The 27,980-nt window shown below is 40.6% G+C and overlaps 1 protein-coding gene across 1 annotated transcript; it reads right to left on the bottom strand.

The window, feature by feature from the left end:
* Positions 1–6,255: 6,255 nt before the first annotated feature.
* On the bottom strand, positions 6,256–27,063 carry STEAP4 (STEAP4 metalloreductase). The gene is made up of 5 exons (XM_075143811.1): positions 26,906–27,063; positions 11,268–11,723; positions 9,350–9,877; positions 8,557–8,721; positions 6,256–7,541 (listed from the first exon to the last, which is right to left on the bottom strand). The coding sequence occupies exons 2-5, from the start codon at positions 11,721–11,723 to the stop codon at positions 7,272–7,274; spliced, it is 1,419 nt and encodes a 472-aa protein (XP_074999912.1). The 5' UTR covers positions 26,906–27,063; the 3' UTR covers positions 6,256–7,271.
* Positions 27,064–27,980: the final 917 nt, after the last annotated feature.

Here is a 27,980-nt window from a genome sequence, read left to right as displayed (position 1 = left end):
TGCTTATGTGGTAGTTGTTCTCCATATGAATTTACCAGAGTAGGCCACAAAAACAGTAATCCTGCAGGTAACATGCTAGCCGTTTTCACAATGTTATTAACAAATTTTTATTAGCATTTGTTTTTTGTGAAATTGTGTTCAGGTTTGAGATTATCCGCAGTGACTGCTAATATTTTTAGTTTTTTACTTTATTTAGGTTTTTTAATTTTAAAATAAAAAAAGTTGTAGTTGGAAATACCTTGAATCTTTCATTGTCATTATCAAGAGACTTTAGTGTGTGGTTGTAGTTCCACATATGCAGTAGGACCAGTATGATTTATATTTCTCCATAAATATATATATAAAATCACACTTTTTCTTCTTACATCTGAGCTTCCTCTCTGGGGTAATATATATGTTCCATATATAGCCATGTTCTGGACACTTCAGATAAGTCATGGAAATCATAAATTATGTTGGCTGAATACTACAGTTAAAAAAAATTCAGGCTCTGTGTATATATATTATTATATATATTGAAGTGAGGGTAATCAGCTGTCAAAATCATTTGCTAAAAGTTGTGGTGAGTTTTCTAATGTTTAAATCAAGTTCAGCAGTTCTTTCAGAATATCTTTAATTCAGGAGTTTTCAGCCCATTTTAATGGATTACCTGCCAGCAATAACAAATGGTAACTAGGATAAAACTGCATGTTGTCAGGAAGCTTAAACTTTACAGCGATCTGCATTACTGTTGGAAAATTTGTAGGGGTCTGTGAACTGAAAAATATGACACGTCCTGATAATTCAGAAAGGAATTAATTCAGGCAGTGTCTACAGCCTGTGTTTCGCAGGAAGAGCGAATAGCTAATCACAAGGTTGCCTTCTGGCTCTCTAATCTGTAAAGCTCCATGTAATTAGAGAACTATCCTCAGCTTCAGGAAACCTGTGTCCAATTCCTCTCCTTGCCTCAGACTTCCTACATGATGCTGTATGACTCACTGACACGGGGATCATTAAAGAAACTTGGGATATGTCTGTGATGACAGTTAAGTGTGAATCTAAGCGTCAGCTTCTTTGTAAAAGACAGGGAAGACAGCTTTGGCAGGAAACATGGCTGTGTGTCTGTTTGTTGGAAGAAGAGGTGCTAGAAGGAATTCAGTGATTCAAGGTATTCAGTGATGCTTGGGTATTCAGTATTGTCCCAAAAGTCAGCCTGTAGCTGCACAAGCCCCTTCATCCCTCTCAGACTTCTGTAACTGGACAGGAGGTATCCCTCGGGCCCTGGCAAGACTGAGTAACTTAAGTTGTTGGATTTATTTATCTCGACAATGCTAGGCAGGCTTTAAAGTAAAACAAGACTGGAGTTTCTGCAGGGTGACTTGAGGTTTGACCTTTAAACCAATCCAATTAAAGATGGGATTTGGTTTCCAATCTTTACTTATAGGCCTGGAAAACAGAAGCTACAAGCAAACAAACAAACTATAATCCTGTATGTATTTAACATAATTCCCTGTAATTACTTCTGCACCCATCCTCTCTGATTGCCTGGGCCGGTTCTGAGGGATGGAGACGCCGCGTCTGTCCTGTCCCGGGGCTCCCGAAGCTCTGATTCATCGCTAGCCAAGTGGGGAGAGGGAAGCTGCCCCATCCCCTCCTTCCTCCCAGGGACTACCCCTCTGGCCACCTCCTCGGGTTCTGCTCACCCTGTCCAGCTCTCACTTGTCGTCTTCGTTGAGTATTGTAGGGTTTCCTTTGGTTCAAACTTTCATGCCACGTTAATGGTTTACCCTTTCTTCAGTGAGCTCCTGTGTTTGTTTTTGCTTCAGTTCTTTAACTATAAAATGAAGATGATGGTGTCTCGCATTGAAACAGAGCAGTCCATTAATCAGTCTCTGTCCCGGATCTGTCCAGTTGGACACTGGCATCTCTCCTGATTCTTTTCCCCTGGGGAAAGAGTTTTTCCAGCTGTATTCGCTACTGAGCCATGTAAGTCCTGTGCCTGATGCACAGCTGGGTTTGCTACTGCTGCGGCTCAACAGTGAGTGGTGTGGTGTGGAGTGGCAGCTGCCTTTGGAAAGGTTGTTGTAAAGGGTAAGAAAATAGGCTGATTTGTAGCAATTTGGACTGCGGAAAGAAGGCTATGGTGGGATCCTAAAACCTGGCTTGGACTCCAGGGCTGCCAAGATCAAACTCTTCATTTAATTATTTATAAAGTACTGAAATAATTGGTACCATGCAACCAAAAATGTGTGACATTTTCTGTCATGGAACCAGTAGGGAAGAAGAAAAACAGGTTTGTCTTTTTCCTTCTTTCCTTCTCTTTCTCTCATTCTAATAAATTTTTTACTTTTGTTCCATATACTTTTCTCCAGAATGATTCTTTGAAAATACCTCCCTCCTTCTATGCCAGCACTCAGTCATAGATAATCTGTCCCAAACATGCCTGTTTTGGGACATTCTGTTTTGGTCTAGCAGTGTTCAACCACCTGTGTCCTGCAATGATAAGCATATTACAATAACTTACATTTTTTCATTTTTCATTTATCGATTTTCTGAAGTCTCTAAAGAGAGATTTATAGAGACTATGCTTTCTCATCTTCCATAAAACTGGGGAAAAAAATTAATGGGTAATAAACTAGGAAAGGCCTCTGCACTGATGTTTAATAGCTTGAGTCTACTGATTGCACTTAAGCTTTTCCTAAATTAAATCTGAGCAAGTGTGAAGAGAAGCAAGCACAGTGAAGGGGCTGTATTTGAATGAATCTCAAATAATAAGCAAATCTGGATGTGGAAGCAAAAAGAGAGACAGGAATAAAGGATGTGTGTGAAGCCATATAAACAAAAAATTACCACTTCTGGTTTGCAGCATTTGGAGACATTAGCTAAGTTTCATGCAATTCTCTGAGGTCTGTGTATGTCCTCTCAAGGTTCTGCAGTGTATTTTTTTGTAGCACTGAGGTTCCTTATAAGAAAATAATATGTCAGGGGTCTAGTCTTGTCAAAGCTAATATTTATGTCAATTCTGGATTCCCAGATTCAAGAACATTAAATTAAGGCAATGTGCAACAATAAGAGATGTGCAGTTTTTCTTATCACGGTGATATATATATAAAAAAATATATCTTAAGGAATGTCAACTTCCTCCAGGGAGCAAATAATTCCTGTTAATGTCAGGAATTAGAGATACAAATGGAGATCCACAACAGAAGCATGTGTAATGCAGAGAAAAAAAAGTGTCTCTGTAGGAGAGAAAAGCTTCCATAGTGTGTGGAAGAGAAGCCGTATTTAGGCTATTACGGGAACACCGAAGATTTATTAAATATGTTAGTCGTAGTGTGGAAGAGCAGCTGAACATAGGTTACATAGTTCCTGTGAGTGTTCACACTATTCACCAGCTCATTATTTGGACTAGTGAATCAAACAGGCTCACCAGTGTTTGAGACAAGAGATACTCTTGTAAACTCTTGTGTCCGATGCCATAAAAACCTGACATGCTGGAAAAGAGGGGCTTTCTAGGCTGGGTCATGAACAGTCATGTCTTGGGGTGAGAGGTGACTGTTAGACGAGGCAGAGAAGGCTGACAGAAGGTCATGCTGCAGAGCAAAAATAAGTTGCAGATCTCAGGACTCGCAGTGTGGTGTGGTGGAACTGAAGGGAATTGCTCAGATCTCCATGGTTCAAGATCCAGCAGTATCTGTGGTGCCAGCTGCATCCCCTGGGGCCAGTGCGTGTCTGACATCCCATTACTGTCTGAAGTAAATCTAATTAATTAAGGAATTTCTTTTCACTAATAAGTGCATTTTTTTGGTTGAAATGGATATTCCCTAGATATAACAAAAAGGCAAAAGGAAGTTAAATTAGCCACATCGTGCAGGATGTAGGGGTCTAAAAATCACACTATGCTGTAGCGCTCTCCATCAGAATAAATCTTTCTTATGCAGTGAAATCCAAGCTTAGTTGTTATCGTGACAATGTCCATGTGACCATTTATTTAAAAAGCTGTAATTTATATTTTCTAAGTGTTAACTCTGATTTAGAAGTAGGTTTGAGAGTCAATGCTTTACTCCTGCAGGAATTCTTAGAATGGCATTATGTATGTATGCACATAAAGGCTCTTCTTGGCTCCTGGGAACCATATGGAAAACACCCTTTCCAAAATTCATTTTATGATCCTCTCTGACCAGGCTTTGTCAGTACATAAAAAAAAAATTAAAATACGAAGAACTCAGCTATGAGAAGTGTATACAAGCTACCAACAGTTTTCATAGCATTGGCTATTGTTTTCAAAATATTGCCATTGAATGCCTTTAGTTTAACTATCATGTAAGATTAGTGAAGGAACTTGTTTTCTCTACAATGTTCAAGAAATAAATATGTAAATTTGTGATGCAAATACTCCCCAGCTGCCCAAGAATAACAGGATATGAAAAACCTCACTTAGACTGGAAAAACAAGTGCTACTGGAGATCTGCCCTATTATCTACTGAAGTCAACAGAGAGCCTGCTGCTGACCTCAGATGCGAGGGCTCTGGATCAGCTCCGGCGAGCTGCCGCATGCACCCCGTGCAAACAAGCAGCATCGTCTCCTCGGGTTGTGCACAGCAGATACTGGCACTTTGTTCTTGGAGTAAACAGCAAATTGCAAATCGCGCCTAACCACTTTGCATTTTCAGTAAATCTCGGCCGGTGTTTTAGCGTAACAAAGCACTGTGAGATCAGTCCCTGGAGAAATTCTTTTGTCTTTCTTACTGTCCTGCGCGTGTTTGAGACTATGGTTTAGTAGTGAGTGAATACACAGGTGGCATTCAGTCAGGCCGCAGTTACTTTGCAGTGATTCTCAGCGAGGGTAAAGAAGACCTGGTTTGGCCTGTCCTTCTCTAACACACAGCACTCAGAAACACACGGGAGCCTGTTCGCTGAGAGGAAAGGAGGCAGAGCATTTGCAATGTTTGTATTTCGTAAAGCATGCTGTTAAATGGGTGTTAGTTGCCATGGCTGTGGCAGTTTAAACTCCAACCCATTGGTTGAGCTGTGAGGGAAAGAAAAGGGCAGGTTTTGGATCTGTATCTGCATAGGCAGAAACCCTGAAAATAAATCCTTTAAAAAGTAATAAAAAAATCTCAATCTGCATCTGTGTCTTGGAACTGGTACTATTTATAATAACATAAATCCGGAGTAACTCTGTCACTGAGACCAGAATTTGGCCCCCAAATGGCAAATCTAGAGGATTTGCTGCTGCTGTTGATTTTCTGCTCTCTCTGTCCCTTTCTCTTCTACCTAGACACACACACAAGGACAGTCTCTCTTTTTCTGTCTTGTTCTCCTTCTCTCTTGCTGCTGCTTCTGCCTCTCTCTCCTCCTCTTTAGGGAGCTGTAAAGAGGTGTTACAGGCATCTTCACAACAGTCTTGTCACTTAGGCCCTTTGAGCCCATACACAATCCCTTTTGTAGTAAATGATTCCATCAAATTAACATGGAAAATCTTTGATGGAAGCTTGAAATGGAGTGACAGGTCAAGGAAAACTTCTGTTTAGACCTATATAAACATACGTATATCAGTTTATGACATGCCAAGTATGATGTATATGCACCAGTGCTGGTTAGTAAGAGTACTTGGTGCCAGAATTATTTCCAAGAAGTCTGGCTCCACTAATTGCTCATACACCAGACTTCTTTACCATTCTTTTGGGGATTAAGAACAGGTTCTTTCTGGGCCAGATGATGATGTGAAGAGGGGATGTATGTCCAGAACTAAAAAAGACTCGGTTGTTGAGAAATGTTTTGAGAAGTATCGTTCAGATAGTTATTTTTTTTTAAAGCTGCTTGATAGTGCTTGTTTGAAAGTACAGTTAGCTATACTAGTTAGCATGCTCATACTTTCATATTTGTGTTTATCATCTGTATGGACAGGGAGGAGAACAACAGAGAGACAAAAGAGAGAAAGCAATTCTCTTCCTATGAAAACAAACGTATTTTGCCTTTTCTGTGTTCTCCAATGAAAAGGAGGCTGTCAGATCCAAATTAAAAGAGGTCATCATCCCAGCTGGATCCTGGTTTTCCAAACATCCTCAGCTCACTTTGATGACTAAGCAAAGATCTGCTTATGTGAGCATCCAAGGAGCAAACAAGATGGGGGAAGGTGAGCCCAGGCAGCTGGCTGAAGGCAGGATCCCATTTTATTCCTTGCTCCAAGGCCTTCCAACACCTTTGTACAACTGAGCGTACCAGCAGCTGCATCGTATCAAAAGAGGTTCCAGAAATGATAACAGAGCTCAACACTGTAAAAAAATTTCTTTATTGTGATTAAAATATGTATATTTTCATAGAATATCTGTAATATTTCATCCAAAGATTTATTTTTTGAAAAATCAACAATATTCTCTTCATGAGATATAACCATGATATATAATACAACCCTGATATAATAGGATTTTCCTTCAGTTTCTTTCCTTACAACTCACTGCTTACAGAAAAAATCACTGACCATTTTTTGCCTGTACTTGTAAAGAAGCTTAGGCTTGTGAGCACATCTCACGTCTTTCTGGCATTTTCGTCTCTCCTCCATCCCCTTGCAACCTGAGTTTCTGGTAGAGCAGTAGAAGCAAGGATTCAGTAATCCTTGGCCCATACACTTTGAACAGTAGAGTTCCTGTACACAAACCAAACAAATCTTACTCAGCGATCTCTAAGGTATGAACATAGGTTTCTTTTGGATCAGATGTTAATGAGGGTAAACTAATGGGAGGAGGAGAGCTCTTCCTCAGCCAGCATCCATCCCATGATCATTCTATGGGTGCTGGTGGCGTCTGGAGGTGGAAGCAGGGTGTGTGTTCACACGCACGTGTGTGTGCATGTGTGTGTGTGTGTAGGTGCACGTAGACACTCAATGGGCGGGACAGGGAAGAGGGGCAGATGCCAGCTAATGCCAAAGGTTACTCTGGTTCTGCCCAGATCTGGAGGAGGTTTGGAATGAGGGGGGGACCTGGAGCACCATTTACTTCTCTCATACTCTCGTTAGGATTGGAGGGTGAATAGGCAAGGGAAGATACACGGAGCAAATGAGAGGCCTGTGCCTGTGTGAAAGCATGCCTGGGGTGCAGGAACACAATGGCTTTGTTTGAGTTGTATTTTAAGCTTGCCATTGCGGTGGCTTTATTTTACTCAGGGTCTGGCCAAGTTTTTAACTTTTTCTCTCACTCTCCAGATAAAGGAGGCTCAGGACTTCATTTTGATATGCCTTCATAATCCTTTTTTTTTCTTCTTCTTCTTTTTGATTATACAGGTTAGTCTAATTATACAGCAGACTTGTTGATAATGTAATTTGACTGTTCTGAGTATTGGGGATTTCTCTCCCAGCCCTGTCGAATTCGCGTGAGAGGTTTGTCTAGACAAGGAAATACAAGCACAAATTTGACAACCAGTACAATGCACGGAACAATGAGGGAGAGCATATAAGCATTTGGAAGATACCATCTGTATGATAACGGGCTCAGGAACCGCTTTCCACCGTAAACCAATGTGTGTGCAGTGCACAAAATCAGTGTCAGATATCCCAGTTTGGACTAGGGGAGAACAAAGGAAAGAAAGAAAGAAGTGGAGGTTAAAACAGTAAATTAAACCACAACAAATGCAATTTGCAGGACACAGTAAGCTTTGTGGAATGTGCCAACTTTGGGACTAATTGGGGACTGCTGAAATGAAACTTTTATATAATATAAAGGCTCTTATTGTTTTTTAATGAAGATTCATTCAAATGGATCTAGGTGAAACACACTTCTTTGGTTTTTTTCTCCATCAACAGTCCTGATAATTTTTGCTAGCTCACACATACTGCCTAGTGGTTGTCATATTTGTGAAAATGCAGAGAAAATGCTGAAATTCAGTGGAGAGATCCAAGCTTTTATATGCTCTAGTGCTAATCCATCCAGAACTACCATACTGTGCAAGTCTTTGGCCTTGATAAAACATTCATTGATAGTAATTTCCCCTTCCCTTGCCTCCCCTCCCCTGCCAGCCCAGCTCCTGCAGAGGCACGGCAGCTTGCACCAAGCTTCCTCCGAAGGGGGGGCTGAGATTATAGTGTTACCAAGGGCAGCCTGTTTATAGGCACAGCAGTTTATAGAGCCTGCAGAAACTGCAGATTCTCTTTGGATGCTTGGCATTGAGAGGATCTGAGTTATAAAGTCATTTTTTAGACCCATTTTAACTGAATTATTTTGCGAACCAACAAAATTAGCTGAATAAATGGCTAAAATATTTTGTGACATAGTATAATTGTGGAATTTGATAATTCCACAATGTCAGCTTTCTGTTTGTCATTTAGGAGCTCAGGTCTTCCCAATTTTCTCTTGTTAATGCAGTAATCCCAGTTGTACCATAAGAAGCCATCAGAGCAGTTGTGTTTTTTTACAGGTGAGCTGTATAGCCATGTAGATTTTTTTTCACTGTGTGATGGTGGATAGTGCACACCTCACATTTGGAGATACTAATGGAGGAAAACCCTAAGTCTCTGGTAAACCTGCATGTGGTCATAATTTATAAGGGAAGAAGTTTTTTTAGAGTAAGTCTTTTCCTTACCTGTACAAATCGAAATTCTCGCCAGTTGACATTGTTGCTGACTGAAGGCAAGGAAGTTATTCCCAAAAGAACAAATAAAAAAAATCCTAAAATCCCCAAAGCCAAATAAGAGTCACTAAGCCAGGCATTAGTGGTGTTGAGTGGTTCTGTTTTATTGTTCAGTGCCTGAAGAAAAGAAGACCAGGTATATCTTAGTGATAGCAGTTTTAGGAACAACATGCAGAAAAAATATCTTTTAAGGTAACTAGGAGATAAATGTTATACATTAACTCCCTGAAAATCATCAGAGATTTACTTTGAACGCCTACTCAAAAAGCAGAAGAGGCATTATATTAGATATAGGTTCTGTGTACCTATAATTGTGGTGCGTGTTTTACACTGCTGTAGATCTACTGTTGAGGACAGGTATGTGATCCTTTGTTGTTAAATAAGGTCAGAAAGTCAAAATATGTGCCATTTTTAAAGTCAAAATATGTGCCATTCTTGAAGGTATATGGAGAAATAGGGAAATATGTTTCTTTAAATCACTCTTAATGTTTACATTTTCCCTGCTTATTTTATTAATATGTAAACTATATAGGAGGAAGAGTGAGGCCAGAAATCCCCTCAACTCAACAAAATATCAACAAACTTTGGATATACCAATGGTTAAAAAGAACACAGAAACTAGGAAAATAACCTTACTGTAAAGAACATTAGACTGTCCACATGTATTTCTGAAGCTCAAAACAGAAGGTAATATTTGTAACGGGGCCAGAAGAAAGGAAAACGTAGAGCAGGGAGCAAGACTTACCTGGGAGATTATTTGACTGCTGATTCTCCATCTTACGAAGGAGCGAATTGGGATAACAAGAGTGTACAAAACGTGCAGAGAAGCAAATGCCAAGGCTACTAGCCCAAGTTGTTTCCTACACAGCATCCACTTGTCCAGCCAGTCTGGGAAACGGAGGTATTTGGTACCTCTGTATAACTGAATAATTGCGGCAAGTACACCAGGAAAATAAACCAAGGCAAGAAGGATGAGTGCCAATATAGGGCAGATCCGATTTGGAATGGAAATTACAATAAAAAATGAAAAGTCTTTGTTTTCATAAACATAAGGGTAAATTACATCACGAGTCAAACAGTAGAAGAAGAAGAATGTGGTTAGACCAAGGGACAAAAGGATGGGAAACTTCCACATTGGAAAGAGCTGCAGAGGGTAATTTTCTATTTCCTGAGCAGCCAAGAGGGATCCCTGATCTAATGGAGTGAGACCCAGTGCACGAACAATATCCATCACCATTTGTTTAGCTCCCATGTCATCTCCACAGACAAATACCTGCAGCCAAAAACAAACAATTTTTATTTAGACAGACTTTTGTGACATTCTCTACTGCCATCCTGCCTGAATATGGACGATGAGCACAAGCTTCCTAGACTACTTGTTGGCTTCCCTGCTGGCCTTAATTTATATAGGCAAAAAGTAGCCTATAGGTACTTTCTTGGCCAACAAGTCCAAGAACTAAGAATATGAATCTTTTCTTCGGGGAAGGAGATTGTTTCAAGTGGCAAAATTTTGTATCTGAAAAGAACAATGTATAACACACTTAGTACAAGTCTTTCCCTAGAAGACTTGACATACTCTTCTGAAGACCTGCAAGCAGTTTGTAAGCACAAGATTTTATAGGAGTAAATAGGAGCAAAATTTTCAATAGGGGTAAATAGGAGCAAAATTTTCAATTGCTTACTACAGTGGCCCGTAAGTACTCCAGGGAACTGGGGACAGAGATCTTTAAAACATGATTGCCCTATCACAAAATTAAATATTATTTCTTTCCAAGTCTAATAAAATAGTGAAGAAACCATCTTTTCTGTGAGTGTGCAAGACAATATTCCTTTTGGAACTGGGAGAAAGGGGGCAATTTCTGCTCTCATCGATATGATGAAGGCTTGTAGAGCCTAGGCTTGGAAGTCCTTGGGTCTTTAGTTTAGCCAAAACCATTTATCTGGCAACAGAAAGCAAAGCTAGCAATGGTTTGGGTAGCTGGCTGATTTTGTGCGTTGCACAAGAGCACTGTCCCTTAGAGTGGCAGAGAACAGGGTAATAATAAATGATTTGTCTTCAAGTTAGCTGCTGTGTTGCTTCCTATGACCAGCTCTGTGCTCGCTGGCCTGTGGTTAAGGAGCTGGTTAAAATGGTTTGCACACACTGTTGTTGTGTTAAACTTCTGTGGTGATGGATTCTGATTTAGAAAACTTTATTAATTTATTCACCTTCCAGCTCACTTCTGTTGCCCATACTCATTCTATTGCTCCATCATATCCCTTGCCTCCCTTTTTTTGCTCTTTTCATTTTATTCTTGCTTTGATATATTCCTCCTATCTCCTTTCTCTTTAACTTTACAATCCCGGTGAACAACTGATGCAACCCTCTTTTCCTCCTGATTTGCTGTCTCTCTCTGTAGCTCTGCTATCTTTCTTTCCTTGCTTCTCTAGTGTCTCCAAACACCTTACTGAGTTCCGAGGCCAGCTATTGATATTCCTTGTCATGCCATATTACAAGGCAACAGTAAATTTTAGCTCACATTTAATTTGAAATGGGCAATTATAGTGAAAATACCATCTCAACCCTGTCTGATTCGTATGTCCCGTGTGTGTTTCGTCTAGCTGTTAGGAAGCCATACGACAGATAACTCTATGATTAGGAAGCCCCCGTTGCTCAGTCTTACCTGCCGGCTTGCGTCCAATGTGCCCGACTGCAAGGCCCAGGCTGACACGGTGTTAAAGGCTTTCACAACTTTAGCGCCGGGCACCAGCTGAGCGAGGTATTCTGCGTTGGATTCAGGATACTGGTTTATTTTTAAGTTGTTGCTTACGTCCACCAAGACTTTTCCATGGAGAATTTCTGCTAGTGGTGTAAGGAAGTTGTAATGTTGCCTCTGGATTGCCATAATGATGATGGCAGCTTTTTGCGCTGCCTCTGCATGGCTCAACACCTCTGCATCCTTGGGAATCAGGCTGGATGTCTGTGTGCTCCGGCTTCCAAACACAACGGGATAGCCGGCCTGAATAATTTTATGTCCCAGAGCTCTTCCAAAATCTCCAGTTCCAAATATGCACACTGTCTCTTTTTTGTTAGGAGTGTTAGGAGCCAAAGCCATTATGTTGGAAGAATTTTTATTCATCTGTTAAAAAAAAAAGGAATAGGAACAAACTAAGCAAAACATCTATCTCTTGAAAACGAAAGGTTAGCATCCACTCTGGCTATACAAAACAAGTATCTGAGAGTTTTCTTGCCTCTCAATATGCTTCCTGCACACTCTTCTGAATACACACTCTCAGAAGATTGCTGTACATTTTTTAAAAAACAGTTCTGGATATTCACCTCTCCATCTCTTATAGCACCTTCTTTTCCATCCGTTTTATGGATTTTTAACATTCAGCTGAACTGTTGCAGTTTTCTTCTCTCAAAGGGAAAGCAGGAGGAAAAAATACATGAGCACAGAGAACAAGGGTTGCACACGTTTCAGAGTAGTGTCTGCTTACTTATGCTATAGAAAAACATTGAAGAGGAATGTGTTTCTAATCAGATTAGAACTTGGAAGGTCTTTTGTAAAATACTTGAAGAAGAGATATTGTAAAAGGTAGCTACAAACCTATCTGTATCCTCAGTATTTCCTTAATACGACCAGTCAGTGCCAGTTTGTTTTATTCTTGTTCTTCAATTTCCTGAAGAATGTCCCGAGAAGCATTTGGACAGTGGAATTGGAATATTTCATGTTGAACATTTATTTTTGATACTTACATATTACTCATAATAAAATTCTCTTTGAGGTTTTCATCTATCCTCCTTTATCACTGTACCTGGAAGCTTCAAAGTCTTTAATGTATTATCCATGCCACAGCAGTACGTACGCTCTGTACTTGCAGAGTGAGACCCGTGATACAAATACAGAATCAAAAAGGTCCGCTCCAAAGGTCTTGCAGTAGATCCACATGCTGTTGTCCTCACTTTACGAAAGGTGAACTCAGACCAGAAAACCTAAGGCTCGAAGGAAGACCTCCAACAGGAGATCTTGAGAGACCCCTCTCTTGGACTGGCCAGCAATTTAGTACGTAGAGCAGCCATTTAATTTGCAGGAGCCCTGATTCAAGTCTTTCACTGCATCGCAGGTAACTGTCTTAATTAAAGCTGAGGGAATAACTGATTTTCCAATTTGCAGGAAAGAAATGCATGAAACGGCTAGCCAGACCCAAAACAATTGCTTTGCTCTGCTATTTATTAACCCTTTGCTTACGTTCTTCGGTGAAACACCCTTCAGAATGAAATTCTGTCATTTAAAAATACTGAGATGATGTTCTTCCCATTCTTTTATATTTTTCTCTAGCCAGAACAGCTTTTGCTTTTTAAAAATCTAGCATGATTTTAAATTGTTTGACCCAAAACTTGCATTTGTTTGGTGAATAAAAAAATCAAGCCTGAACTTCCCCCTACCCTGCTGTGACCTAGAGCTAAGGGCCGTGAGTCAGGGATGCACACATCTTTTTGGCCTGTGCTGTAGGGTGTAAGCTTCACTAGCAAGATAGGCAGAGAAATGCTTATTCTGAGAATCATGTGTGAAGATTTTGGTTCGAAATAGCTCTGTATGTAGCTAGCTAGCCCTCAGCTGGCATCAGTGCCAGCTCAGCATCATTCCTGCAATGAGCTGTGGGAGCCCTGGGATTTAGAGAGCTGCCACGGGAGTTTGCTTCTGGTGATTAGGAGAAGGCGTCGATTCAGGCAGAGAAGAGCCCAAGGATCTGTGTGCTCCTGGCCTGTGTGGCTCGTGCCGGTCCCACGGGAGGCTTTGCAGCGCAGCAGGGTGTTAACCCCAGCTCTCCTGAAGCTGCAGTCCCAGCTACCCAGCTGGACTCCTTGTACTTCGTCAAGTAACACACTGAGCATGAAAATAGATCCTCAAAGGGACCCATCTGAATGTCTCTTGCATATTTGTGTGCTCTGACACATGCATATAAATGCAAAGTCCTTTGACATATTTAAAAATCATTCTCTGAGGGCTTTATTAATGTCGCATGAGGCTCTAATGTGACTAAAGCTATAAAATTCCTTTTTGGGGATAGTCTGTATTTCAAAAAGAACAGAATCGTTACGTATGTAATATTAATAAATGGTCCAACTCAGTACCTAATAAGACTCAACTTTCCCTTATTAATTTTTGCTTTTAACAAAGCAAGTTCCTATCTAAAATGAAAAGTAAAACTTATTTGTAATATGCGATTGTCCAGTTGAAAACTTCTGTATTTGCCCTCAAGAAATCATTAAGTTATTGCTGAGTGAACTATGCAAATCATTCTCCTCTCCAAAGTAAGACTGGGAAAAAAACAAAAGTCAAAAGGATGTTATCAGGTAATATATTTGGTAGATCCATTAAAGTTATGTTTTGTTTGAGCTTATAAAAATATTTAATATAGAAATGGACCCACCAGCAAGAAATAAGTCAATAAAGTGCTTCTGTTATTCAGTAATACTGAACATCTCATTTGCTAGTGAACACTGAACTCATCTTGCCAGAAAAGAGAAAAAGAGGGAGATGAAAAGAAAAATTAATGTAAGGAACAGTCTTTTTTTCAAAATACAGTTTCTTGGAGCACTGTCTAAGATCTAAAGGGACTTGTACAAGGCAGTGAATATTATTCCGTAGAAAGCTGAAGAGAGTTAAAAGCTGCTTTTAATACTGGTGGTCTAATTTAGCTAATACCATTTTTAACAATTTGCTTCAATAGAGTAAACAGAATTTACCTTTTCTTTTTAAGAATTACTTAATAGGGATGCCCATAGCTGTTATGATGGAACACATTATATATTAGAAATAAACTGGTCACCAATGAATTTTTTAACAAATTAAGTATATTGTAAAACTGATATTAATTTAATAGTGCATCTGCTACTTCTGAAAATCACATGTAAAACAAGTTTGCTTTTAAATCTCAGGCCTTCTGGACCATGTGTCCTTCTAACAAAGACAGACATTAAATTAATTTTCTCCATTGAATCCTTTTTTTCCTTCCTTCCAACACGCCTTTGTGCCAGCTGGCGGTTGTTAAACTAAAAGAAGGTTGTGGGCTTTGCAGTGAACTTCTGGAGGTTAATTCAGATGGTAGGTTATGAGCACATAGACGGTGCATAGATAAATTCTGGCTTTGCTGTGTGTATTTGAAGAAAATGCAGCCTCTGATGGCAACTGGGTGGGTGTAAAGTCAAAACAAGGGAAATGGCCTCCCAGAGTCCATGACAGCGATAGCTGCAATGCGAGAAGATATTCATTTTCTATAGGACAAGGTGTTTTATTGTCATACATTGGTGTGAAAGATGGGAAGCAGAAGTACATCACAAGGGACACAGGGCCAGTCTGGTGTCTGGGAGCTCAGCCTGAAGGCTGACACTGGGGTCTCAGCAAGCAGACGATGGCAGTGGGGTCTGCTCCGTGCCCATGGGTTACGCTGAGCACTCTCAAAGCGCCGGAGGAAAGCAGAAATACCAGCAAAGAAATATGTAGTAATCATTATCTGTTCTTTTATATATGTATCCATATATTATCTGAGAAAAAGCAATAGGGATTTGTGTCCATACATAATTATGTAATTATGCTTATATCCATCCCCCTTACATGAGAGCACTAGTGATGCTTTTTGTTATTTGAAAGATAATCCATGTAAGCTTCCATAAGGATTAATGGTGTCCTTTCTCTCCTGCATTGTTGCTGTATTCTTATACACGGAATTATCCTATTTTAAGGAAAATGATGGTAATCTCTGAGTTTAGTTGGTCAGTAACGATAAAAGGAGGCGCTGAAAGAAAAAAAGCTAACTGCAAAACTGTCGTTTCTACCCACTGCATAAACACTAGGGGAACCGAATGAAGGTACAGTGCTTAGTTCAGCAGTTATATGTAAATACTTTGGTTATGTAGGAATTTGAATGAAGACAGGCACATTGCTTTGCACGTGGGAAAAGGAGGGATTTCCTAACAGAAGCAATGCCACAGATGAAGTACAGTGCCAAAAGCGGAAAGGCAGAGATGGGACCGAGATATAGACTGGGATGGATAATGGAAAGATCAGAAAGATGTAACATGAAATGGCAGATGGGAGATCAATGGAATGATTCAAAAGGTAGAAAAACAAGATGAAAGGAGCAGGAAAAAGTAATTTTACTATTTACATTTAAAAAAGAAGCAAAACAAATAACTCTGGTAGTGATCTCAAGAGATTATCTAGTCCATCTCCCTCCCTAAGGCAGGATTAACTATGTTTAAACCAAGTCTAACAGATGCTTGTCTAACCTGTTTGTAAAACCTTCCTGTGTTGTGGATCCTGAAGTCTTCCTTGCTTACTGCTTTCTCAGCCATACTATTAGGCAGATTTTGCTATGTGTAATCTATGTTGCCTCCTCCACAGTAGACACAGGTGTCAATTTATCCTCCTTCTCTTTGCAGCAGCCTTTGTTGGACATGAAAGCTGTTACCATTCCACCCTTTTCTTCTCTAGATAAAACAACCCCAGATCTTTCCCTGCAACTCATGCTTTTGAGAGTGGTGATCTTTCTCATGGCTTTCTTCTGATCTTTCTAGGCGAAACTGCTCCAACTGTTAATTAAAAGTATGGTGCTAAAACTGAATGCAGTACCCTTGCTGAGATCTTACTAGATAGAAAAGGATTGCTTCACTTGCCTTATAGACAACACATGATCCCGCTGTCACATTTGTCTTATTCACAACACAGCTGATTCACGGTCAGCTTGTGATGCATTAAGACTAGAAGTACTTTAACAAGTAGTGTGTGGCAGCAGGAACCAAGATGTGGAGTGAAACAGCTGGTGCTGAGCTCATGATGTTCACACTATCCTTGTGTCAGAGATTTCCACCTTGGACTAGCTTTAGTCTAGTACCACAGGCTGAATGCCCATTAGCAGCTGCAGCGCATTGGGGTGCACCTAAAGCATGTCTTCTGGCTCAGCTTTCGTGGAAAGGAATCTAGTTTCATGTGCTCCAAGAGCTCTCTGTGGTGTAAAGCAAAGCTTGAAAAGCGGTGATCTGCTTCTACATCTGATCAGAACTGAAATACTAATGTAAATGCATCCTGTTACACCCAATCCTTTAATTGGACTGCTCCCACGCCACTTGCGCCATCCCTGATTTCTGTAGTTTTTTCTGACTCAGAGCTGTATCGTGCACTTGTCCCTGTTGAATAGCACCGTATTTTTTTCAAACTGTAACTTCAATTTGTCAAGATCATTTTGATTTCTTAGCCTGTCCTCTAACGTGCTTGCAGCCCTTTTCAACTTTGTCAGATTGTCAGCTTTAATAAGCATAGTGTCTGTTCTGGCATCTACGCCATTTAATGAAATTCTGGAACAGGATTTTTGCCAGGAGAGACCCCCTGTATATCTGCAGTAAATGTAGTCTTCCGTTTTGACAATGATTAACTGAGAGACTGAAAATGTTTCTTTTGCTCGTTCTGCAGAACCTTACCTTATATTAGTTTAATTTAGGCTGCATTTTTCTAGTATGCTTTTGAAAATCTTCTCTAACATTTACCATACTAAAAACTTCACTCATGTCAAGTTGTATAGCCTCTGTGATTCACAAGGCCTGTTATCCTCTTATAAGAGGAAAGGAGGTTGGTTTGGAATGATTTGTTCTTGATTAATCCATGTGCCTATAACCCATTTCTTTCTTATCTTCTATTTGCTTCCTCTATTTGTTTGAGAATTGTACTTAAATGGATTGGGCCATACTTCTGCACCTCCTCTTTCTTCTTACTTTTAAAGATAGCTATTATTCTTGCCTTTCCAGTCTTTCAAAACTTCACCTCTTCCGCACAGTTCTTAAAGATAGGTATTAATGGCTGTGGAAATGCTTGTTATCCCCTGAACAATGTGAGGTGAATTCCATCAGCCTCGCTGATCTCAGGTCATTTAACTCACCTGAGCACGGCCTAATCTCTTTCTTCTGTCATCTAGCCGGAATTTTCAGCTCTTTGCTATTGATGTAAACCCTTTTATCACGGTTAACCCTTCTAGTGAAGAAAGAGCAAAATAGGCATTACGGAGTTGGCTTTCTTGGAGTCATTAGTCAATAGCTTTCTCTCAGTTGAGTGGTGGATCAATTCTCTCCTTGATTTTCCTTTAACAATTTATGTTTTTACAGGAAATTTCTTGTTATTCTAGATGTACCTTACTAATTACCTTTCTTTTTGTGCTGTGGCTTTTCAAATCTTATCAACGTATTAGTATTGTTCTTCTGTGCTTGTCCATAGATTTTGATTTATGTATGCTGGTTGAGTTTGAAGTTTCTGAAGAACTCACAGCTCCAGCCACGTCTTACTGCAGTCCTTGCTCTGCGTTGCAATCTTTATGTCTCTGCTGTTAACATAGTTTCTTTAAGCAGCTGCCAAATCTTCTGACCTCATTTTCCTCTCAAATTGTACTTCTCATGGAACATCACCTTCCCACCTTCAGAATCTAGTATATTCTGCTTATTATTCTGCTAGGTGGACAAGTCCATTTTTGAGCACTTGGTCTCGTCTGGTGGCCTGTGGTGGCTCCCAGCCGTTACAGAACCTCTGTATTTTCCCCGCTATCATTTTCCAAAATCTTCTACTGGGTCTATGTTCTTTTATCTTTTGATTCAGGGCAAAAGTTTAGAAGATGAAGCAGGATATAAGGACTATGAGAAGATAAATGGCCAAAGCATTGCCAGGAGGAGTTTGATCCATAGGCATGTAAAAGAAAGGTTTATAAGTGGAATAAGAAGAGAGTCAATGGCCAGCACAGCTGTGATCCACATAGGTTATGGTGTTGTCTACTGTAGGAACTAATCTCAAGATTTACAACACTGATCCATCTATCATCTTTTTTTTTTTCTTGTTAAGTTCATTGTAAAAATCATAATCCTGAAGGTGGTCATAAAGTTTATATGCAGAACAACTTTAAAAAGTGAAGTATCAAAGGCCCTCTGTCTATGTAAACTAAATATTTTTTTGTATTTCCTTTTAACTAACACAGGGACTCTGTTATACTATGCAAATAATAAACAGTGCTAGGCATGAGAGTGGAGCAGCTTGCCATTGTTCTAGTACAACATTCTGGAGGCAAATAAAGGTCCTGACAGAATACATCTGGCCAATTATATAGCATGGTGGGGGTAGATTCATCTATGTGAATTCATATACAGATATACATGAGCCATGGCAACAGTATTGACTGCATATTCCAGTGATTCATGTACTAGAATATCAGTATGAACAGTCTGTTTTCTAGGTTCACTTTTCTAGAAAAAGCTTGTTTCTCCAGATTTCAGAAGGGTTATTTTTCTATATCGATGGGGAGACACTTGGGTTGACACTTTGGAGCTTATTACATTTAGTCCATTGCACAGCTGAACTCTAATAGTATCCTGGTGCATGAAGAAGTTAATTCTTCCCTCAGGTTCACTAACCTTTGGTGGTTAAGTCTGCTTGTAGAGTAGTGAAACGGGGACATCTGAGATAAACGGCTTGGGTTCAGGCTGTGCCCCCCTGTAGACCTCATTTTAAGCTGCTAACATGACTTTTTACATCTCACCTTAACTCCACTGCTCTTTTAACACGAGGATTTGTCTGTTTCTGTTTTCTTTTTTTCCCAAATCTCTCATTGCCATTCCAGCAAGGATCAGCTGACCTTTCTCACACAGCATTCACATATGTAAGTCCTCAAGCCTCTGCTAAAGGTCTTTTTCAGCCAAAGCTCTGTATCTCTCTGGTCAGGAAGCACCTGAAAACATGCAGTTACTTACATGGATTCAAGAACTTGTTTACATTGTTTGAACCACACAGGCAGGGCTGAGCACATTGCAACTCATTTCACCAACAGGGATTCAGAGCGTGTCTCTTCCAAAACACTTTGAAACTAGATTCTTACCACCACTACGGAGAGAAAGCCCAGCATGCCGTCGGACTTGACGTGATTACACGTCTTAATCCTGCTGGGCAGCTGTGAGCTGATCTTGAATTGGTATTCAACGGCTGGACTGGTGAAAATAAACCCTTTGGAGGTGTCCCTTCCTCATACCTCTTTGAACAGACTAAACAGGTTCAATCAGGTTTGCTTTCCCAATGCCTCTGTGTACACCTGATCCTTCCCTACCTGATAAACATACATCTTTCTCAATCATGGGTGGGCTGCACTTGTGGCAACCATGGTGCTTTGACACCGTGCTAATGGCATGTGCTCATGCTGGTGGCAATGAAGAACAGTGCCTACAACCAATAGTGTCAAAGGCAGTGGAAGTGGCTGGGTTGTTTTTTTTTTTTTAATATCAAGTCTCTTTTTTCATTGTTTCCTTCAAATCCCTGTATACCTGTGGATGGGCATGGTGAATCTCAACCAAATAAGTAAATGAGTACATATTTCTGTTTGGGATTATACTTTTTTCATTGGTAATTTTTAATTTCCCATGCTGTCAAGTTCTCCAAAGTTAAACAGTTTCTTTCAGGAATAGAGTTAATTCTCATTATTATCTTAGTTGTTTATTGCATGTACTGGCAAGTAGAAGTCATCCCCAACTGTTTGTTTTTTTTTTTTAATGAGAATCCCGCTTTGTCTTGTCGTCTATGATCAAAAGGTATTTATTAGACAACAGTGCCCTAACACAATAAAATTACATATAGTAGAAAAAGAGTGTGATTAATACTTCATTTCTTGCAAATGTAGTACTGCAGCTTTGGAAGTATCTTTATGAAGTATTTCACACATGCATAATATTCAGTAATCCTGGTGTAGCTTGGAAAACAGGTGAAATGCGATTTAAAAAGTCTCCTCAGAAAGACATGTACACTATTCTGAGGCAATCTCATTTACTTAAAATTTCATTTTACCATTTTCACAGAGAGAGAAAGAACATACTCTGTAATAAATACTTTTTCTTATAAGCTGACAGTTGTAGAGCCAAATCTGCCCTAAATTATAACTGCATTTTCTGTTGCTTGATACACCTAAAACTGAAAGGCATGTGGCTAAACTACTCTCCCGTGATTAATCCAGTTCTTAAACACATAAAGAAAATAGCAGAATAGCTCCTAACAAACGTATTACAACAAATTATTCATGAATTTTCTTTCAAGCAAATGAATATCTGCTGTTCTTCTCAGCAGAAAATCCTGGGCTCCAAGTTTTGACAAAGCTGATAAAAAATAATTGTTTGAGACAATAAATCCTCCTACAGAGGACATTGCGTTTCCCACATCTTCACTTTTTATCAGGAGAACACTAAAGCTGCCTGGAGGCTCTTCAAACAGATGAAGTATAGGCCTAAATAGATGTGCTTAGTGTTGTCTAAATCATAGCAAAGTACTGAGAGGGCTGGAAATCTCACCACCTCCAGCTGCTCCCATAAACACGTAAGACCCAGCTATAACGTGAGTAATTTCCTCAGTCTTTTCAGGGCTGTTGTACTGTTCTGAGGTGTGTAGGTATTAAGCTTTAATCCAGCCTAGTCAACTGCAAGAAGAATGAAAATATTTCATAAAACATCTGAAGGTGAGCAAGGGTGAAAAGGAGAGAAACCTGCCTACAGCGCAGGGGCACTGGATTTATCCCAGTTGGCCCAGGAGATGTCCTGAGACCTTGAAAGACATGTTTTCAGATCCACCATGTGTGGTGAAGCACCTCCTGGATTCCTGCTGAGTCCTCCCCTCCCTGTGAAGCTCTTCTTCCAAGCATCCTTTATCAGCCATTTAGAGACATTAACAAATAGCTCTGTCTCACAGAGAAACAACACTAGAAATAATGAAGCCTGGCTTCCTAGGGGCTTGTGTTTCTTGGCTGATTACAAGTGCTGATTGAAGCTGTTTCCAGTCACAGGAGATGGCTCCTGTAACCTTTATTCTCATGGATTTTTAGGTCTTTTAAATGTATATAGTCACAGTATAGTCTTTCATTTTTCAGGACTCTTCTGTGGGGTCTTCAGCTGCCTTTTTTCATGCAACATAAGGAAAACAGAGACCTCTCTCCTCCTGGTATATTTGTTTGAAATCATCACTAAAAAAATTGAGGAACACACATAAACATACATACACTCACATATCTCTGCATGATCAGAGAAATCTCACTCCCTACAGAAATCAGGCTAAAATAATGGACACCCTAAAAAATTCATGATGTACACACACCCACATGCATGTCTGTACCACCAAAAGAGGAGGAGACAAGTGAGAAATGGCTCTTCAGTTGTGACCCTATGTCACTGTGGTCTGTCGAAAGGCACGGAGGATGAGGCAGGGGATGTTACTTGGGATGCTTTTACTGACAGCCCATCAGCAGGATACACCGAGACTGGAATTAGCTGGCATTACACCAGCAACCAACCAAAACCAGACCTTCAGAGCGCTAAAATGTAAGAGTTCAAGCCACGTATTTATTACGAGCTCTAGGAGTGTGTGACAAGCGTGACTCTCTTCCCATTTACACTAATGGAATTGTTGATTTTCAGTTAGCTTGCTTTTGGACCAGGGTGGCACAAGCAGGAAGAAAATGAAGCCCAGTTGCTTCATAACACCTGATAAAATCAAAGGCGAGGTGGCTGCTGCGGCGCAGTGACGATGTTCTTGGCTGTCTTACACTCTTAGAAATCTGAGGAGTGAGAGGGAGAGTATGATGAAAGATTTAAGAAAAGGGAGCATGAATATGAAGTTTTCTTGCCAAAACAAATGTATGTGGATTTGCAACATGTCTGGAATGGGGCCAAGCAGATTTTACAGAAAGTTCATTAATCTGTGTTCTTGCTTACACAGGCCTATACACTAAAATGTGTTTAAAGACGTGATTTAACAGTGGATAACTTTATCAGCTCCCTTATTCACTTAATACGAAGTACATTAAATGTATTTACTTGCTCCTTTTGGTTTCCTTTCTTTCTTTTATGTCGACTTGAACATTTTCCTCTCCTACTTGACTGCAGTCAAGTGGCATCTGCAGATACATGCCTGCCTTCAGGACAAAATGAACACTGATATTTTCAGAAATAAATAAATTTTGTTCCTCACGAAAAAAAGAGACAGTTTTCAATTCTGTTGCATTTTTCAGCAAGGAAAAATTCTTATCAGGCAATATTTTAAAAACTAGTTCTTTCTCAAGATGGAAGAAATTCCCCTTCTTACTGAGCCAATGATTTCAGGACTCTTTAAGCAACAACCTTAAGCTACAGGCTTCGAAAATTAACTGCTGAGAAGCCTGAATTTAAAAGCATGCTTTTAAAATTTAAAAAAACCAACAGAGGTGAGATTAGTAAAAAATTTGCAGAACTGTTCAGGGCAGCATCCTATACTGAGAAATGGAAAGATCTAGTTTCTTATTCTTTTTCTACCAAAGCTCCCTTTGAGTTCAGCTCAGGTTTTGCAGATGCCCGAGCTGCTGCTGGTAATTCCCTAGCCTGGCAAGGGGGGACGGGTGTGCGCAGCAGTGGGTCATTACCTCGGCTCCTAGCCCGGGCGTTGGTACAAATGAAACCTCTCTGCCAGAGTACTGCCTGTGAGCTACTGCTCTTGGAGCACCGCATTGCCACCAAATTGCTCGCAGTGCAGCACAGGGCAGGCAGCCTTATCCTGTGCTACGGTCCACTGCACAGGGGCGTAGGAAACCTTACACAAGATCTCTTACAAATCTCTGCTGCCTGAGCCCTCTAACGCAGAGATTGCCGCCTCCAGAGAGAAGTCACCCCGGTTTCTGACTTCTACTTGCTCCTGGGTCTCAGTCAAGGCCACTGGGTATCTCTTGTTCCTACCCCTGTGAAATACGTGGGGCAAGGTAGAAGTTACGCTCTTGGTTCTGCACGACAAGACCGTGCAATAAGCAAGAAAGGAGCACGCCAGGCCTTATCTATGCAATTGAAGTGAAGGAAAAGGTGGGTATTTGGGACATGATATGGAGCAGAGACGAATGAAAACCTTATGTGTTCTTACTAAACTTAGCTGAAGAGGAAAGAAGAGGGTGCCAGGAGATACAAAACAAAAAGTGTCATGCTGCTTTTGTAATTGCCTAATTGGACAAAATAATTCCCTCCTGCAGGGTGACCCTCTCTTGCGGCTCCAGCAAGGAAATGCAATACAAAATGAGGAACTGGGTTTTCTGAATAAACCCATTGTCTTTATTGCATTACCATTTTATGCTATTACAATTATTGCATAATTACCCACTTCTTGTGAGTACTCATGTCTTTTTACATATTTCCTGCTTTCGCAGTCCTTGTAGCGTGGGACCACCCCAGAGAAATCCTTTGTCAAACATTCCTCTGCTCTAATGATGCCAGAAAGTGTTTTGCTCTTTGGCAATCAACCTCTCCACTACATTTCCTCTCACTTAAGGCTTGTTTATCTAAAGGCCTCCAGAACTTGCTCACATAGTTGGTATCACTGATGGATTGGCGAGAGGCAGCAGTAAAACGCTTTGATCCCAGTCCTCAGGTGCTGTAACTTGTCTGAGGCGGATGGCTGAGCCGCTTCCACCATTGATCAAGCAGTTTGTAGCAGATTATTGTAATTAAGCACCTTTGAAGTGCCAAGTTATATGAAGCTCTGGTGCAGTTCGGGTTGTAGAATTCAAACGAAATTTATTAATATTCTCATTTTTATGGGATATCATGCTGTTTATGGAAATGGTTTTTCTGCACATTCAGATTTGTCCTGGTGAGGCTGCTTCACTTGGGGAAAGCACATGGAGGGAAATCATCCAGAGCTGAGAACCTGTCCTCACTCCTGATTTAATCTTAGCCTCATGTTTTCCTAAGCAAGTCATGGGATCTGCATCTCCCAGTGGAGGTTTAGACCTAGCCTTGTCACTGAACCAGGGTGATCTGCAGCACTTTGCCAGCCTGACACACAAAGCAGCTCAGCCAAGCATGAGAAGAGCGGTCCTGAGCCTGAACCCGTGCCTCCAGCACACCGCCACCACCAAAGTTAGAGCATTCCTCCAGTAATCCCACCAGCAGAAGGTCACCTCAACAGTTCAGTAAAGCAAAAAAAATAGCTTGAAGCCACCTTTGCACTTGTGTCTCCAGGGCTGTACTCAGTAGTCACGATGAGGTAGCTCTGTCAGTCCTCTAACGAATGCTTTTGCTGGCAGCTATTCCCGCTCCTCCTCCATTTCCAAGGAGCACCGATATAACCAGCGCTTACCCGAGCTGCCACCCACTGCCCACCGCAGCCCTGCTGGAGCACCCTGCCCAAACCGCCGCAGCAGATAGATGGGAAAGAGCTGTCATCGGCAGCCCAGAAAATGCTCCACGAGGACATTTGAGAATGCATCCATCCCTCACAGCCCCGTCTACGACATCAAGTAAGTGAATTTACTGACTATTTCATTGGCCGTGCTCTCACTAAAGGGAATATATGTTGGAGAATTTTTGAAAAAGAAAAGAGTATGTGGGTCTAAACAGTGATGTCAAAAGAGGGAAAAACACCCCAATTTTTTGTCTTAGAGCACGCAGGGACAAAAAAATAACCCCGCATTTGAACTGCAATAAGCATCTGTAAAGTTGACATTCAAATACCTGTCCCTACCTTTTCTTCCCAAAAACCAGCTTTCAAAAACCAAAGTCAAGGTACATTAAGATCTAAATAAAAATGAAGTCAAAATGCCAACATCTATAAAATGTCCTACAGAAAATAAAATGTTTAAAATGTTGCAGTACCACTCTGCTACCACTGTAACTAAGAACAGAATGAGAGAAACAGTTGGCTCAAATCTTGAAGTTACCAAATAAACAGGTTTTAATAAAAATATACTGGGAAGCAGTGAGGGAGGCCTTAAAATATGCAGATTTTAACTACTCTCCCTGAAAGCCTCAGTTGCTGTCTGTATTTTTGAGGGACTGGGTTTGTAGGGAGGAAAAGGTGGTTCTGAGAATGTAACGCCCACGCTAGGCATATTGCTGGAGTTTTTACTTTGGACTAGCTCTGGTCTGGTCCTATGAGCTTAATTGCCATTAGCGGTGGGATTGTTGTGTTTCACCCAAGAGCAGCCGAAACTGCATGTCCCCAGCCTGCTCTGCAATGTGAAACACAGCATGGTACATGGCGGAGGGCAGCAGAGTCAGTTCCCAAGTGAGCTCCTGCTCTGAAATAAAACACTAATGTAGGCGACATGCTTTGTTAATAATTTCTTAACACGAAGTAGACCCCTTAACTGGTTATCACTTCTGCCTGTAACTACGAGAAGTAATTTAAAAATGTGCCATCTGCCTAAAATGGTACAAATATGAAAAGTGCTTAATATGTTTGTATAAGAAAATTCCAATATGGAGGAAGAAAGTACAGGGATGTTTGATTTCTCAGTGACTATTGGAATATTTTGTTATGTAGTTACAGTACTACTTCATGCTAATCTAAATCATGGCTATTAGGAGATTCAGGAAGGCCACATCTAAAAAAGAATTTACATCATCCACTAATTGCATAGTTTTATAAAGTCTCGAGTCTTGAAAAAATTGGCCTGTATACTGAGTGACAGTTTGTCTTGCAAATTTAGAGGGGATATGAAATTTTCCTATATCAAAACTAAAGAACAGTTCTGACAGCTGCAAATGTTCTCTGAATTAATAATGTGAAGCTGGTGTAAGACAATATTTAAGAAAAATCCATTTCTTTCTGCAGCATTGAAGCCCCTTGCTTATAAAATACTAAACAGGATTAAAATTGGTATGCTGCTTGAATGGGAAGAGAAAACATGAAATCCACATATGAATCCAGAGGTGAAAAGAATCATTAGTTCCAACTGTTATTAGTGATAACTTATGATTTGGGGTAAATCAAACACCCTTGGAGTACCTGCACTTGCTACTAAAATTCAAACCAGAATTTTGGCTCTGGCTTAGGAAAGAAAATCCACTTTCTAGCTTCATCATTTAAAACCCACTGACCAATCCTTATTTGCAGAAGCTTTCTCCACTTCTTTAACTATAGCAAACAACTCTGGAAGATTAAATAAACTTGTTATCTGCTATGTAAGCTCTCTGAATACCAACTGACTAATCCGAAGTTCTGGTTTGTTCTAACTTTACAGGTACAAATCCTTACCTATGTTTCAGTGCTTCCTTACATCAGCTCTTAGTGACTAATAGGTTGTATAACGTCAATACAAAACCCGGAGACATGGCCTGGCTTTGTATTTTTTTTTGTCCAGCAGGGAGAAAGGCTGGGGTAAAATTTTATCAGGAGACTTAAAAATTTAAGTTCAAGCCCACCTAAACTTCTCAGGTTGACAGTTTAGCCATTCTGTTCCCCGTTCCCACCTGCAGAAGTGAGAGAAACCTGTGTCTCATCTGTGTAAAACTCACCTGTGTGCTCAGCCCGCTGCAGTCCCCCTGGGCAAGCCAGTGCTTCCCCAGCCGGTGAGATGCTGTTTGCGCTGGAGCAAGAGAGACCTCAGGAGCTGCAGAGAGGTCCTCTTGCCTGGAGCAGAGTGCAGAAACCCCGACAGCCTCGCTGGCATTTATCTAGTGGAAGCCAGGGTGAGCGCACAGGGGAGGGCAAGACGAGGGGATGTTGCAAGCCTTGTGTGTCTGCGCGGGGTGGAAGAACTTCCCGTCAAAGTCTCAGGGAAAGTCCCAGCCCTTGTATTTACAGCTGAGGTGAAGCTGTGGTTGCTTTTGTCATGCTGGCACTGACTTGCCCCTTGGCTATCGGCCAGAGCTAAGGTTTGGCTGTGTTCTCCCAACTCTTGGAAGACTAATCTGAGAATTGTAGAAGCCAAGAATGTTGTAGAAGCACAACAGCAACTATTTGCCTGGAAGGAGAGCTGCTTTTTTTGTGTCATGGCTCTCCTGTGCCATTCCAACTGTGGGTAGGGACAGTAGGAATGTCACATCGGGATGAAAGGAATTTGGCATGGGGATGGTTGAAAGTACCTGATCTCTGCGATTCCCTAGATATTCTTGGCAGCTACAGTGATCCTATGGAGTCAGAGCCTGCGATGGATACGTATTGAGAAACAAGTCTTAAAGGGATAAGCCTCTGGGAGGTTGCAAAGTTCTTGATGTTACACATCTGTTTGGAATGGGGCATAATTCAAAACAGATGCCTTGAGCATCAAGAGATCACTGGACTGGATCTAGCCTGGATAGGAGAAGGGGACTAAGAGAGTCCCACTACCACTGAGATTTTATAAGAAGTTTGGAAAATGAATTGAAGGGGATTTAAATAATATTGCACTCTAGATTTGCAAGCAGTGTCTGCCAGTAAAGAGGAAGAAAGTAAATGAAAAATATTTTTTACATCAGGTTGCGTTTGGGAGACTTACTGGAAACTAACTGGGAAAACACACTAAGAAGGAAAAGGCATAGAGAACATAAAACATAGAGGTAATCTCTTAAAAAAAAAAAAAGGACAAGAAGAAGTTTAATTCAGAACAAT

Source organism: Calonectris borealis, chromosome 2, assembly GCF_964195595.1.
Source record: "Calonectris borealis chromosome 2, bCalBor7.hap1.2, whole genome shotgun sequence".
Lineage (NCBI taxonomy): Eukaryota > Metazoa > Chordata > Aves > Procellariiformes > Procellariidae > Calonectris > Calonectris borealis.
The sequence above is the reverse complement of the archived record's forward strand: the minus strand, read 5'-3'. Positions and strand labels throughout refer to the sequence as shown.

Coding starts and splice junctions, on each gene's coding strand:
- STEAP4 (XM_075143811.1), bottom strand. CDS start 11,723: ATGAATAAAAATTCTTCCAACATAATGGCTTTGGCTCCTAACACTCCT. Junction 9,878..11,267: donor CATTGGACGCAAGCCGGCAG/GTAAGACTGAGC, acceptor TTTTGGCTGCAG/GTATTTGTCTGTGGAGATGA. Junction 8,722..9,349: donor GCAGTCAAATAATCTCCCAG/GTAAGTCTTGCT, acceptor TCTTTTCTTCAG/GCACTGAACAATAAAACAGA.